General features: G+C 41.4%; 1 protein-coding gene across 1 annotated transcript in view; it reads left to right on the plus strand.

Moving 5' to 3' along the window:
* Nucleotides 1-16244, plus strand: part of LOC100196496 (molybdenum cofactor biosynthesis protein 1) — a 65682-nt gene extending 49438 nt beyond the window's left edge. The window contains exons 10-11 of the mRNA XM_014126168.2: nucleotides 13606-13668; nucleotides 14655-16244. Coding sequence (XP_013981643.2) covers nucleotides 13606-13661 — 56 coding nt within the window. The 3' untranslated portion in view covers nucleotides 13662-13668; nucleotides 14655-16244. The remainder of the gene's footprint in view (nucleotides 1-13605; nucleotides 13669-14654) is intronic.
* Nucleotides 16245-16818: the final 574 nt, after the last annotated feature.

Here is a 16818-nt window from a genome sequence, read left to right on the forward strand (position 1 = left end):
ATTGGAATGCATTATTTGTCACCAGTACTTGAAAACATGTGAATAACTGTAAATACATACATGCATGCATACATACAGTGCCTTGCAAAAGTATTCATCCCCCTTGGTGTTTTTCCTATTTTGTTGCATTACAACCAGTAATTTAAATGGATTTGGATTTCATGCAATCGACATACACAAAATAGTCCTAATTGGTGAAGTGAAATGAAAAAAAAGTAACTTGTTTAAAAAAAAAAAAAAAAAAGTAAAACGGAAACTCAGGAAAACAAAAAGAAAAATCCTCTTACTGTCAACTGCATTTATTTCCAGCAAACTTAACATGTGTAAATATTTGTATGAACATAAGATTCAACAACTGAGACATAAACTGAACAAGTTCCACAGACATGTGACTAACAGAAATTGAATGTGTCCCTGAACAATTGATATCAAACAATTTTCAGCAAACTTAACATGTGTAAATATTTGTATGAACATAAGATTCAACAGACAAACAGAACAAGTTCCACAGACATGTGAAGAACAAAAATGAACAAAGAGGGGGGGTCAAAAGTAACAGTCAGTATCTGGTGTGGCCACCAGCTGCATTAAGTACTGCAGTGCATCTCCTCCTCATGGACTGCACCAGATTTGCCAGTTCTTGCTGTGAGATGTTACCCCACTCTTCCACCAAGGCAAGTTCCCGGACATTTCTAGGGGGAATGGCCCTAGCCCTCCGATCCAACAGGTCCCAGACATGCTCAATGGGATTGATATCCGGGCTCATCGCTGGCCATGGCAGAACACTGACATTCCTGTCTTGCAGGAAATCACACACAGAACGAGCAGCATGGCTGGTGGCATTGTCATGCTGGAGGGTCATGTCAGGATGAGTACCACATGAGGGAGGAGGATGTCTTCCCTGTAACACACAGTGTTGAGATTGCCTGCAATGACAACAAGCTCAGTCCGATGATGCTGTGACACACCACCCCAGACCATGACTGACCCTCCACCTCCAAATCGATCCCGCTCCAGAGTACAGGGCTCGGTGTAACGCTCATTCCTTCTGCGATAAACGCAAATCCGACCATCAACCCTGGTGAGACAATACCGCGACTCGTCAGTGAAGAGCATTTTTGCCAGTCCTGTCTGGTCCAGCGACGGTGGGTTTGTGCCCAAAGGTGATGTTGCCAGTGATGTCTGGTGAGGACCTGCCTTACAACAGGCCTACAAGCCCTCAGTCCAGCCTCTCTCTCAGCCTATTGCGGACAGTTTGAGCACTGATGTAGGGATTGTGCATTCCTGGTGTAACTCGGGCAGTTGTTGTTGCCATCCTGTACCTGTCCCGCAGGTGTGATGTTTTGATTTACCGATCCTGTGCAGGTGTGTTACACGTGGTCTGCCACTGTGAGGACGATCAGCTGTCTGTCCTGTCTCCCTGTAGCGCTGTCTTAAGCTTCTCACAGTACGGACATTGCAATTTTTTGCCCTGGCCACATCTGCAGTCCTCATGCCTCCTTGCAGCATGCCTAAGGCATGTTCATGCAGATGAGCAGGGAACCTGGGCATCTTTCTTTTGGTGTTTTTCAGAGTCAGTAGAAAGGCCTCTTTAGGGTCCTAATTTTTCATAACTGTGACCTTAATTGCCTACCGTCTAAGCTGTTAGCGTCTTAACGACTGTTCCACGGGTGCATGTTCATTCATTGTTTATGGTTCATTGAACAAGCATGGGAAACTGTTTAAACCCTTTACAATGAAGATCTGTGAAGTTAATTTGTAAAAATACAAATATCTTTGAAGACAGGGACCTGAAAAATAGTTTATATACCCCAATTTGGGTGGGGTCTCCTCCTCTTTAAACATGACATCTTTATTACTAGGCAGGAAGTTAAGTGATACGGCAACAAACTGTTCCTTCTCCCTTAATGTGACCTGACCTCGGCCCCCCATTCCTCACTAAACCACATCTCTCCCCTCAGTGCCTGTCAACATGTGATTACCTTTCCTTTACTCAGTACATTCCAAGGTTAATTGACTACACCATATACACTCCACCTACAGATAATCATTAACTTCTGTCATAGAAACCAGACTATGGCACTCAATATTTCAATCGGATAGATACCTGATAATTAACAACATTTAAAGTTGAACCCAGAACCCATCAGTGTTACACCTCAGATATCACAACACACATTACCAAAATATTCACTATCTTCCTATTTCCACATTATGCCCCAATAGGGCATAAACAGTGGTGGAAAAAGTACCCAATTGTCATACTCATGATGTCCTAAAAGTGAAGATGCCTTAATAGGGTCATGCTCCAACACTCAGACATAATTTACAAATGAAGCATGTGTTTAGTGAGTCTGCCAGATAAGAGGCAGTAGGGATGACCAGGGATGTTAACTTGATAAGTGTGTGAATTGGACCGTTTTCCTGTCCTGGTAAGCATTCAAAATGTAATGAGTACTTTTGGGTGTCAGGGAAAATGTATGGAGAAAAAAGTACATCATTTTCTTTAGGAATGTAGTGAAGTTAAAGTTTGGGTTAACCTGTTGGGTCTAGGGGGCAGCATTTGCACGTCTGGATAAAAAAAATGTACCCGATTTAATCTGGTTACTAATCCTACCCAGTAACTAGAATATGCATATACTTATTATATATGGATAGAAAACACTCTAAAGTTTCCAAAACTGTTTGAATGGTGTCTGTGAGTATAACAGAACTCATTTGGCAGGCAAAACCCTGAGACATTTTCTGACAGGAAGTGGATACCTGATGTGTTGTATTGACTTTAAACCTATCCCATTGAAAAACACAGGGGTTTAGGAATATTTTGGCACTTCCTATTGCTTCCACTAGATGTCACCAGCCTTTACAAAGTGTTTTGAGTCTTCTGGAGGGAGATCTGACCGAACAAGAGCCATGGAACGGTGATGTCCCATTAGACACCTGGCGCGCTACTTCATGTTGGGTACCCTCGTTCCAATACGTTATAAAAGACTATGCATTCGTCCACCTTGAATATTATTCATGTTCTGGTTAAAAAAGGCCCTAATGATTTATGCTATACAACGTTTGACATGTTTGAACGAACGGAAATATATTTTTTCCCCTCGTTCATGACGAGAAGTCCGGCTGGCTTACATCATGTGCTAACGAGACGGAGATTTTTGGACATAAATGATGAGCTTTTTTGAACAAAACTACATTCGTTATGGACCTGTGATACCTGGAAGTGACATCTGATGAAGAGAATCAAAGGTAATGGATTATTTACATAGTATTTTCGATTTTAGATCTCCCCAACATGACGTCTAGTCTGTATCGCAACGCGTATTTTTCTGGGCACAGTGCTCAGATTATTGCAAAGTGTGATTTCCCAGTAAGGTTATTTTTAAATCTGGCAAGTTGATTGCGTTCAAAAGATGTAAATCTATAATTCTTTAAATGACAATATAATATTTTACCAATGTTTTCTAATTTTAATTATTTAATTTGTGACGCTGACTTGACTGCCGGTTATTGGAGGGAAACGATTTCCTCAACATCAATGCCATAGTAAAACGCTGTTTTTGGATATAAATATCAACTTGATAGAACTAAAAATGCATGCATTGTCTAACATAATGTCCTAGGAGTGTCATCTGATGGAGATTGTAAAAGGTTAGTGTATCATTTTAGCTGGTTTTATGGTTTTGGTGACCCTGTCTTTGACTTGACAAAACATTACACACAACTCTTGTAAATGTACTGTCCTAACATACTCTAAATGTATGCTTTCGCCGTAAAACCTTTTTGAAATCGTAAAACGTGGTTAGATTAAGGAGATGTTTATCTTTCAAATGGTGTAACATAGTTGTATTTTTGAAAAATTTGAATTTTGACATTTATTTGGATTCAAATTTGCCGCTCTTGAAATGCACCTGCTGTTGATGGAGTGCACCACGGGTGGCACGCTAGCGTCCCACCTAGCCCCAAGAGGTTAATATAAATAGTAAAGTACAGATACCCTAAACTACTAAAGTAGTACTTTCAAGTATTTTTACTAAAGTACTTTATACCACTGGGCATACACCAACCTATATCTTTATTGCTACTGTTAATCCACACAAATCATGTTTAACAACGTTAGAATATCTTCTTGCTTTTCTAATCAGGAATGTGGCTCTCCTCATGTACTTATAGACAACCTTGTATCACTATCCACATACTCTATTGCCTCACGGCCAATGCGGCTGGGACTTTCGTCCCTCTTACAGATCTTGCAGGTGAATACTGTCATGACGTTGCCCTCTGGGTTTTCTATACACCATCCCCCGACCTCTACACTTCTGACACAAGGCTGTGTGAAGGCAGTCGTAAAATTCCAAAAGAGAATGTCCTGCCTCATGGCCCAGTTTTGAGACAGAGAATGTTTTCATGGAGAGAACAAAGGATTCTTCCAGCTCACAGAATTGGAGAACCAAACAACATTTATGTTCTGGAGAAGGTATAAAAGATCGGTGAAGAATCCAGCTACGAACTGGCCCGCTTGGTACAATTTTATGGAACTCAGGAGAGACAATATTGCCATATCACCATAATGTTTATATAATAGCCTCAGCTATGGGACTTGCATCTAAATGGTTGTATAAAATGTATTAATAAGGATAAAGCTATTTGGAATACGTTGAGATGCTATGTACTGATGTTAATGTGATAAGCTTTGTACAGAAATACAATTCTAACTCCGTCATCGGCACGCCCCCAGGGACACAGACAGGATAAGGCGTCATGTGACAGCTTGTCACGTTCAGTATATAAGCCCCATCCATAATTACTTTCTTCAGACCAGGCCTCCACTCCATTACGAGTTGGCCAATAGGTTTGACCATGCATTCCTCTACTGAACTTTAACCTCTCTAGGGTATGTGGGACGAAATCGTCCCACCTACGTAACAGCCAGTGTAATCCCGTAGCGCGTTATTCAAAAACCTCAAAAATGCAAAAACTTCAATTTTTCAAACATATGACTATTTTACACCATTTTAACTTCTTTGGGCTAGGGGGCAGTATTTTCACCTCCGGATAAAAAACGTACCCTATTTAATCTGGTTACTACTCCTGCCCAGTAACTAGAATATGCATATAATTATTGGCTTTGGATAGAAAACACCCTAAAGTTTCTAAAACTGTTTGAATGGTGTCTGTGAGTATAACAGAACTCATTTGGCAGGCAAAAACCTGAGAAGGTTTCATGCAGGAAGTGGCCTGTCTGACAAGTTGTGTTGTTGTTCTTGCTTCTGTTTATTGAAGAGTCAGGATCTTAGCTGTGACATTGCCGGGCTATCTACTCAGAATATTGCAAAATGTGCTTAATCCGAAAAGCTATTTTAAAATCGGACATATCGAGTGCATAGAGGAGGTCTGTATCTATAATTCTTAAACTAGTTGTTATGCTTTTTGTGAACGTTTATCGTGAGTAATTTAGTAAATTGTTAGTAAATTCCCCGGAAGTTTGCGGGGGGTATGCTAGTTCTGAACGTCACATGATAATGTAAAAAGCTGTTTTTTGATATAAATATGAACTTGACTGAACAAAACATGCATGTATTGTATAACATAATGTCCTAGGTGTGTCATCTGATGAAGATCATCAAAGGTTAGTGCTGCATTTAGCTGTCTTCTGGGTTTTTGTGACATTATATGCTAGCTTGAAAAATGGGTGTCTGATTATTTCTGGCTGGGTAGTCTGCTGACATAATCTAATGTTTTGCTTTCGCTGTAAAGCCTTTTTGAAATCGGACAGTGTGGTTAGATAAAGGAGAGTCTTGTCTTTAAAATGCTGTGAAATAGTCATATGTTTGAGAAATTGAAGTAATAGCATTTCAAAGGTTTTGAAAATCGCGCCACAGGATTCAACTGGCTGTTACGTAGGTGGGACGAATTCGTCCCGCCTAGCCCAGAGAGGTTAAAGACAAGACTCTCATTAATCTAACCACACTGTCCGATTTCAAAAAGGCTTTACAACGAAAGCAAAACATTAGATTATGTCAGCAGAGTACCCAGCCAGAAATAATCAGACACCCATTTTTCAAGCTAGCATATAATGTCACATAAACCCAAACCACAGCTAAATGCAGCACTAACCTTTGATCTTCATCAGATGACAACCCTAGGACATTGTTATACAATACATGCATGTTTTGTTCAATCAAGTTCATATTTATATCAAAAACCAGCTTTTTACATTAGCATGTGACTAGCATTCCCACCGAACACTGCCGGTGAATTTACTAAATTACTCACGATAAACGTTCACAAAAAGCATAACAATTATTTTAAGAATTATAGATACAGAACTCCTCTATGCACTCGATATGTCCGATTTTAAAATAGCTTTTCGGTGAAAGCACATTTTGCAATATTCTCAGTAGATAGCCCGGCATCACAGGGCTAGCTATTTAGACACCCAGCAAGTTTAGCACTCACCAAAGTCAGATTTACTATAAGAAAAATGTTATTACCTTTGCTGTCTTCGTCAGAATGCACTCCCAGGACTTCTACTTCAATAACAAATGTTGGTTTGGTTCAAAATAATCCATAGTTATATCCAAACAGCGGCGTTTTGTTCGTGCGTTCAAGACACTATTCGAAAGTGTAAATAAGGGTGACGAGCATGGCGCAATTCGTGACAAAAAAATTCTAAATATTCCATTACCGTACTTCGAAGCATGCCAACCGCTGTTTAAAATCAATTTTTATGCCATTTTTCTCATAAAAAAGTGATAATATTCCGACCGGGAATCTGCGTTTAGGTAAACAGACAAAAGAGAATAAAGCATGGGGTCGACTCGGGCACGCGCCTAAGCCCATAGTACTCTGATCGGCCACTTGCCAAAAGCGATAATGTGTTTCAGCCAGAGGCTGCCTCGATATCGTTCAGCTTTTTCCCGGGCTCTGAGAGCCTATGGGAGCCGTAGGAAGTGTCACGTTAGAGCAAAGATCCTCAGTCTTCAATAAAAAGAGCCAAGATGAAACACAACTTGTCAGACAGGCCACTTCCTGCATGGAATCTTCTCAGGTTTTGGGCTGCCATTTGAGTTCTGTTATACTCACAGACACCATTCAAACAGTTTTAGAAACTTTAGGGTGTTTTCTATCCAAAGCCAATAATTATATGCATATTCTAGTTACTGGGCAGGAGTAGTAACCAGATTAAATCGGGTACGTTTTTTATCCGGCCGTGTCAATACTTCCCCCTAGCCCGAACAGGTTAACCAACATGGTTAAACTATCGATACAGAATAATAACAAGTTTTTGATATTAAGTACTAGTCTGCAGCTAGAATTCGGTATCATTGAACGCGAAGACCGACGAAACATCTATTCTATAACGGCGCTAATGAATGTCGCTTTGAAAGATCCATTCTAACCGAGAGCGAGAGAACGTGGACAGAAACTCTCCAACAAGCATCACGACGATACACTGAGCGTAAATATATATTGATTGCAATTGTTCCCGAATGAGTGAGTGTTCATGTGCAAAGGATTAGCATATCAATTGTTAATATTTATCAACTCTGTTGTGCCTCCTCAGCTGCCCTTTTATGACCCTTTGTTTAAAAAGCCGCCATGCCGGTTTAGCCCACTAGGGCGCATTCCTCCACCATTTTCCTTGTAATGATAACTACTGTTTTGTATGCTTTCTGTGAATTACTTAGTTTAGTAAATAAATGATTTTAAGACAATTGATGTATGGATGACTTAGTGAAGACTGGGTTCATGCAGATAACAACAATTTACGACGTTTGGAATGAGACTGACGAGGTAAAGAATACACCATTTAAACCAGAAGATAATCGGTCAGATAATATATTATAGGAAAGTTATATTAGGAAAATTATAACTTTGTAATCTCAATATTTTCCTTGGTGCCCCGATCTAGTTAATTACAGTTAAACGATTAATCAGTTTAATTGCGTAATAATAATTACAGGGAGTTATTTGATAAACATGGCTTCAGTTTAACCTCTATGGGCTAGGTGGGACGCAGGCGTCCCACCCGTGGTGCACTCCATCAACAGCAGGTGCATTTCAAGAGCGGCAAATTTGAATCCAAATAAATGTCAAAATTCAAATTTTTCAAACATACAACTATTTTACACCCTTTCAAAGATAAACATCTCCTTAATCTAACCACGTTTTACGATTTCAAAAAGGTTTTACGGCGAAAGCATAAATTTAGAGTATGTTAGGACAGTACATTTACAAGAGTTGTGTGTAATGTTTTGTCAATTCAAAGACAGGGTCACCAAAACCATAAAACCAGCTAAAATGATGCACTAACCTTTTACAATCTCCATCAGATGACACTCCTAGGATATTATGTTAGACAATGCATGCATTTTTAGTTCTATCAAGTTCATATTTATATCCAAAAACAGCGTTTTACTATGGCATTGTAGCTCAGTTGTTCTAGCATGGTGTTTGCAACGCCAGGGTTGTGGGTTCGATTCCCACGGGGGGCCAGCACAGGGAAAAAAAAATTATGAAATGTATGCATTCACTACTGTAAGTCGCTCTGGATAAGAGTGTCTGCTAAATGACTAAAAAATGTTAAAAAAAATGTTGAGGAAATCGTTTCCCTCCAATAACCGGCAGTCAAGTCAGCACCAAAAATTAAATAATTAAAATTAGAAAACATTGGTAAAATATTATATTGTCATTTAAAGAATTATAGATTTACATCTCTTGAACGCAATCAACTTGCCAGATTTAAAAATAACCTTACTGGGAAATCACACTTTGCAATAATCTGAGCACTGCGCCCAGAAAAATACGCGTTGCGATACAGACTAGTCGTCATGTTGGGGAGATCTAAAATCGAAAATACTATGTAAATAATCCATTACCTTTGATTCTCTTCATCAGATGTCACTTCCAGGTATCACAGGTCCATAACGAATGTAGTTTTGTTCAAAAAAGCTCATTTATGTCCAAAAATCTCCGTCTTGTTAGCACATGATCTAAGCCCGCCGGACTTCACTTCATGAACGAGGGGAAAAAATATATTTACGTTCGTTCAAACATGTCAAACGTTGTATAGCATAAATCATTAGGGCCTTTTTTAACCAGAACATGAATAATATTCAAGGTGGACGAATGCATTCTCTTTTATAACGTATTGGAACGAGGGTACCCAACATGAACTCGCGCGCCAGGTGTCTAATGGGCCATCATTGTTCCATGGCTCTTGTTCGGTCAGATCTCCCTCCAGAAGACTCAAAACACTTTGTAAAGGCTGGTGACATCTAGTGGAAGCAAATAGAAGTGCCAAAATATTCCTCAGCCCCTGTGTTTTTCAATGGCATAGGTTTAAAGGTAATACAACACATCAGGTATCCACTTCCTGTCAGAAAATGTCTCAGGGTTTTGCCTGCCAAATGAGTTCTGTTATACTCACAGACACCATTCAAACAGTTTTAGAAACTTTAGGGTGTTTTCTATCCATATATAATAAGTATATGCATATTCTAGTTACTGGGTAGGATTAGTAACCAGATTAAATCGGGTACATTTTTTTTATCCAGCCGTGCAAATACTGCCCCCTAGCCCTAACAGGTTAATGGTGCCCCAAAGACACGACAATACCCACACTAGGGACCTATCCTGCACGGGACTTACCCTACACCATAGTGTCACTCATGGATATCGCAGAGAACTAGCTCCACTCGATACCTACCCGACACCATATCTTTACGACCGTTACACAATGGGCCTACTGAATAAACTTAGGCTTTCTAGGTCCGTATCCTATAATTGTTCAGTCTATGATTCTCATCACCCCAATATGTCAGAATAAGTGTTAACAGGTGTAGAAACTGTGCCTACCTTGTTTCTGGTGCCGGCTCCTGTTTCACTGATTCAGACTCTAGTTTAACTGTAAATCGCGGTGAACCGTGCTCACAGCGCCAACTGTTGGTTTTAACTCTGTTTAATTAGAACCTAAAGGACAACTAGGAATAGCTCAAACTAAGTTTATTCACCCAGTGGGTCAAACAGCTAAAAAGACAGACATGTTTCCACCAACACCAGTATTTATGCCACCCATTAGACGGCGTTTCCTCCTTTTCTCTAAACATTACATCCTTGTTGCTAGTCAGGAAGTTAAGTGATGTGGGTAATAAACTGTTCCTTCTTCCTTCATGTGACCTGATCTGACCTCGGCCCCCATTCTTCACTAATCCACCCTCATCAGTGACCGCAACCATGTGATTGCCTTTTCCCTTACTTAGTAACATTCTCCTGGCTCTTATCCAACCTCCATTGACCCCACCATTCCTACATATAACCATTAACATCTGGTGTAGCATGTATTTCAAATTTCAACCCAACAGCCCTTTAAAAGTAGACTCAGTTAGCAATAGGACATCAGACATCATTCCCAGCAATTGCTGATTAGTGAAAAACTGTAATTTGAATAACAGACTTTAAGGCCTCTTACATATTCGAAACAACGGTTGTGCTATTATAGATATTTAATATTTTGTCTGCACAAAAGAGATATCGTAATATGCTGTAAGCTTACTCCAGACTGCTTGAAATGTCACTAATAGTGCTATCAAATTGGATAATTTTATATAGATCACAGTTCGTGGGTTGTCATGTGTGTTGTCGAGGTAGAGGACCCTGGTTCAAGCCCAGTCAGAAGCAAGTTCAGGGAGGCAGCACTATGTGCTAAGCTAGCACAGTGATGCCGGTTATACTGGTGCTGTGACTCAGGTCCACAGTGGGCTTAGCTCGACAGCTGGGGATCGAGTTGAAGGGGTGTGTGTAACAGAGATAAGAATGCCTTAAGCTAGCTTGAAATGTCGCCAACGGTGCTATCGAATTGGATCCTTTTCTATAGCTCAGTGTGTTTCATTGGCATCAGAACAGCACCCTAATCACAGAGGGTTCGATCACACACTGATTTATACTGAACAAAAAATATAAAGCGCTACGTAAAGTTTTGTCTCATATTTCATGAACTGAAACAAAAGATCCTAGAAATGTTCCATACGCACAAAAAGCTTTTCTCTCAGAATTAGTTTACATCCCTGTTAGTGAGCATTTCTCCTTTGCCAAGATAATCCATCCACCTGACAGGTGTGGCATATCAAGAAGATGATTACACAGCATGATCATTACACATGTGCACCATGTGCTGTGGACAATAAAAGGCCACTCTAAAATCTGCAGTTTTGTCAACACAATGCCACAGATGTCTCAAGTTTTGAGGGAGCAATTGGCATGCTGACTACAGGAATGTCCACTAGAGCTGTTGCCAGAGAATTGAATGTTAGGTTGTTTTAGAGAATGTGGCGGTACGTCTAACCGGCCTCCCAACCGCAGACCACTTGTAACCACGCCAGCTCAGGACCTCCACATCCAGCTTCTTCACCTGCGGGATCGTCTGAGACCAGCCACCCCTACAGAATAACTTCTGCACAAACTGTCGGAAACCATTTCAGGGAAGCTCATCTGCGTGCTTGTAGTCCCCACCTAGGTCTTGACCTGACTGCAGTTCGGCGTCGTAACCGACTTCAGTGGGCAAATGCTCACGATGTCCACTGGCACGCTGAATAAGTGTGCTCTTCACAGATTAATTCTGGTTTCAACTGTACCGGACAGATGGCGTTGCGTGGGCGAGCGATTTGCTGATGTCAACGTTGTGAGCAGAGTGCCCCATGGTAGGGTTATGGTATAGGCAGACATAAGCTATGGACAACGAACACAATTGCATTTTATCGAGGGCAATTTGAATGCATAGAGATACCGTGACGAGATCCTGAGGCCCATTGCTATGCCATTCATCTGCCACCATCATTTTTCAGCATGATGGCCCCATTTCGCAAGGATCTGTACACCAATTCTTGAATGCTGAAAATGTCCCAGTTCTTCCATGACCTGCATACTCACCAGACATGTCACCCATTGAGCCTCTTTGGGATGCTCTGGATCGACATCTACGACATTGTGTTCCAATATCCAGTGGGACAACATTCCACAGGCCACAATTAACAGCCCGATCAATTCAATGCAAAGGACATTTCGCACTGCATGAGGCACATGGTGGTCACACCAGATACTGACTGGTTTTGTAATCCACGCCCCTACTTTTTTTTTTTTGTAAGGTATCTGTGACCAACAGATGCATATCTGTAGTCCCAGTCATTTGAGATCCTTAGATTTAGTTTGAGCCAATCAGTTGTGTTGTAACAAGGTAGGGGTAGTATAAAGAAGGTAGCCCTATTTGGTAAAAGACCAAGTCCATATGTCAAGAACAGCTCAAATAAGCAAAGAGAAATAACATTACATCATTACCTTAAGACATGACGTTCAGTCAATCTGGAAAATTTCAAGAACTTTGAAGGTTTCTTCAAGTGCAGTAGCAAAAACCATCAAGCACTATGATGAAACTGGCTCGCATGGGGGCTGGCACAGTAAAGGAAGACCCAGAGTTACCTCTGCTGCAGAGGATAAGTTCATTAGTGTTACTAGCCTCAAATTGCTGCCCAAATAAAATCTTCAGAGTTCAAGTAACAGACACATCTCAACATCAACTGTTCAGAGGAGACTGCGTGAATCAGGCCTTCGTGGTCGAAGTGCTGCAAAGAAACCACTACTAAAGCACACCAATAAGAAGTGATTTGCTTGGGCCAAGAAACCCAGGCAATGGACATTAGACCGGTGAAAAGCTGTCCTTTTGGTCTGAGTCCAAATTTCAGATTGTTGGTTTCAACCGCCATGTCCTTTTTGAGATGCCGAATAGGTGAATGGATGATCTTCGCATGTGTGGTTCCCACCGTGAAGCATGGAGGAGGTGGTGTGGGGGTGCTTTGCTGGTGACACTGAGTGATTGATTTAGAATTCAAGGCACGCTTAACCAGCATGGCTACCTCAGCATTCTTCAGCGATACGCCATCCCATCTGGTTTGCGCTTAGTGGGACTATCATTTGTTTTTCAACAGGACAATGACCCAACACATCACCAGGCTGTGTAAGGGCTATTTGACCAAGAAGGAGGGTGATAGTGCTGCAACAAATTACCTGGCCTCCACAATCACCCGACCTCAACCCAATTGAAAAGGTTTGGGATGAGTTTGACCGCAGATTGAAGGAAAAGCAGGAAACAAATGCTCAGCATATGTGGGAACTCCTTCAAGACTGTTGGAAAAGCATTCCAGTTGAAGCTGGTTGAGAGAATGCCAAGAGTAGGTAAAGCTGTCAAGGCAAAGGGTGGCTACTTTGAAGAATCTAAAATTATTAAATATATTTTGATTTGTTTTCAACTTTTTTCCTTACCACATGATTCCATATGTGTTGATGTCTTCGATATTATTCTACAATGTAGAAAATAGTAAAAATAAAGAAAAAATCCTTGAATGAGTAGGTGTGTCCAAACTTTGTGTGTGTATTCTCTTGTAAAGGATCCCAGGGGCTCCAAGGTCCTCATATTTCATTTTTTTCAGACAGGTTGAAATGTAGAATGGGACTTTGTTTATTTTTTTATCTTTTTTTCTTCTATCTTGCCCGCCTTTTCCATTGAAGTCCTCACAAACTCACTCTTTCTCCCGTCCCTCCCCACAGGCATGTTCAGCATCTCCCAGATGAAGAACAGACCCATGATCCTCATCGGTGGGTGACGTGGCTGTACGTAACACTCACTCATTCGCTTCCCCTCTTTCTCACCTCTACCCCTCCCTCCTTTTCACCCCCCCCTCTCTCTCCTTTGCTCCCACTCTCTGATCTTCGCTCTTCTTCTAATCTTGTACCCTCAGTCCATTTGATTGAATTTTATTGAATTTGATTAAGTGAACCCATTGTTGTACAAGGCTGCTTCTGTGATTAAATCTCCATTTTAAAGTAGTCCATTTCTGATTTTTCTACTTCTATGAGTGTATTGGAAGTTTATTAATAAACTGAAAAGCTGCATTCCACTACCTACTGTGCTGGAGTGTGTATAGTCTGAACCGGTATAAAGCCAAGATAGGTGATTTACTGCCACTTGCAGTTAATGGAATCAGTGACGGTAAAGAAAGCGAGACCTCCTCCACCTTCTCTGGGGCATGGAAAGGAGACATCTCACCGGCACATATTTTCTGGTCGCGTGAGGGCGAACGGGGATGGACAATAAGTAGACCAGAGCCAGCAGTTCCCTCTCTCGTATGAACATGCCAGAGATTATGGAGGAACTGGGAGAGAGGGAATGCCCACTTACATGAGCCTTGAAAAAAATTTACATGGTAAACGTCTTGAGTCGTTCATCTGAATTTATCCACCATCTTTGATGGAATGTTTGCAAAGGAGTATAATTCATTGGCTGACCCCTCCTGCTTAGCAAGTCCCACCCAGACTTCTCCCTAAATGGCGAAAGCCCTCAATGGCACTGCCCATGAACCCACAGAAGCGACCTCTGAGTGGTGATTCCAGCTGCATCGTATTATTCTGGCGTACAAAATGGGAAACCATGATCCTCTTCTTGGATCGAGGCCTTTTTGACCTCTAAATCATGTTGCAACTTTTTAAATAAAATTACTGATCGAATGGCAGCAATGATAATGCAATAATAATACTGTTTTTTTATTTTTTATGTTGTCTCCCTAAACCCTAATCTTAATTTCATCCATGTCTCTCAGACACCACACCCCAAAGGCCCCTGTCCCTGCCCAAGTCCAGAGTCTGCCAGTGGTCCTCTCCCCCTCGTCTATGTCCCAGATCCTGCAATCCTCACCTCAGTTATGGCCCTCCAACTGTACCAATCCAGAAGTGGAAGTGGCCAACCCAGTAAAGATGTATCGTGCTATTCAGGCTCCACAGTTTTAACAGTGCTGCCTGATGTCAGCTGTTCGGGAACCCACCAGTGTGGAAGAAGCCCTCAGTGGTTCCATATTGTCAAAAGAATCCTTTACAGTGGTGCCGCTGGCTCTCGTGTAGTCCCAGAGAATATGGGATTGATGACTTGATGACTTTCTCAAATCAAGGCTGCTGATTCTGACATGCACACAAATGCATTGAGTCACAATGACAACTGTCTCAGGTACACACTTGCCAGGAATCCAAACTTAATAAAGAATGCCTCTACAAGGACCCCTGAGATTCCCTCCCTTTGCACACTACTGAGAAATGCTAAAACAGGGCCCACCTAAGACAGCATAGCATAAGGCAGTGCCACAGACAAACCTCCAGAGATGACCTCCAAGCCAAACTCAAACAGCGCACACAGGAGCACTTGGGGGCGGGCGCAAATTCCTCTGACTCCCCCAAGCCGGACAACACCATCACTGCCCAACTGACCCACACAGACGCCTAAAGCCAAGCCTCCATGGTGGATGTGGGCAGCAAATCCCCCACACGTCGAAGCACCACAGCTACCAGTCACCTGGGCCCCACTGCCTTCCACCTGCTCCGGAACAACCATTTAGCCAAGGATGACGCAGGCAACATGGGCGCACTCATCCCGCTTTGCAACCTGCTGCCCATAACACAGGCCGTACCAGCGTGGAGATGGATACGCTGACTGCGGTCGCAGTGGCAACGTTGACGCTTTACGTCATGTGCAAGGTGGTGAGTCACAACATCACCATCACAGACATCAAGCTAGATGAGCGGGAAAAAGGACTTCCACCGTGAGCCCTAACCACTAACTGGAAAATGATCTCCACGGCACCAGGTTTGGGGGTCAGTACATACGGTAAAGGGATCAATGGAATGCAGACCATATCTAACAAAGTGGATATTCATCAAATCCATCATGATTTATATTTAATAACAGGCCCACAATGTGGTAACTAAAATCTGATTTGGATATATTTGGATGTTTTTGCTGTATGATATCTAGAAGTTGTTCTTTTCGGGTTTAGAACTAAATGCTTGTGTGAACTGGTAGCATACCATGCCATATATTAATCGGTGGTGGTAATTAGTCTTTTTTAAGTGTAATGCAATTGATTGGTGACGATGCCATGAACATGTATTGGGGTTTACAAGCATTATACTCTGATTTTTACCCCAGCAGTGTGAATTACACAAACAATAGCCAATATTTTGATTTACGCCATTGCAGAAATTCTGGATCTATGACCATAGGGGGAACACATGCGTGGTTGTTTTGGTCGAACGTTTACCTGATCTATACTATTTTTTTATTAAGTTGGTTTAACACAGGTGGTGATTTGATAACTACATTTCCCAAGTTGACTGAATAAAAAATTTAATTGAGCACCCAACCCTGCATGGTACATCTCCTTTCAGAATCTCACATTTTTTAGAGGATCAGGAAATGCCTTACTGCAAGTCATCCACTGATGAAGTCCATCTTAAGCTTAAACTCCATAGACCTTTTTTATGTTTTTTATTTTATTTCACCTTCATTTAACCAGGTAGGCTGGTTGAGGACAAGTTCTCATTTGCAACTGCGACCTGGCCAAGATAAAGCATAGCAATTCGACACATACAACAATACAGAGTTACACATGGAATAAACAAAACATACAGTCAGTAACAAAAAGTCTATATACAGTGAGTGCAAATTAGGTAAGTTAAGGCAATAAATAGGCCATGGTGGCGAAGTAATTACAATATAGCAATTAAACACTGGAATGGTAGATGTGCAGAAGATGAATGTGCAAGTAGAGATACTGGGGTGCAAAGGAGCAAGATAAATAAATACAGTATGGGGATGAGGTAGGTAGATAGGTTGTTTACAGATGCTGGTAGGCTGTGCCATGACTTGCTGATCAGTATTGGTCCTTCCATTGTACCAGATTCTTATGATCAGAAATGTTTATCTGTACAATCTGT

The sequence above is a fragment of the Salmo salar genome, chromosome ssa11 (genome assembly GCF_905237065.1).
Source record: "Salmo salar chromosome ssa11, Ssal_v3.1, whole genome shotgun sequence".
In the NCBI taxonomy this organism is placed as follows: Eukaryota; Metazoa; Chordata; class Actinopteri; order Salmoniformes; family Salmonidae; genus Salmo; species Salmo salar.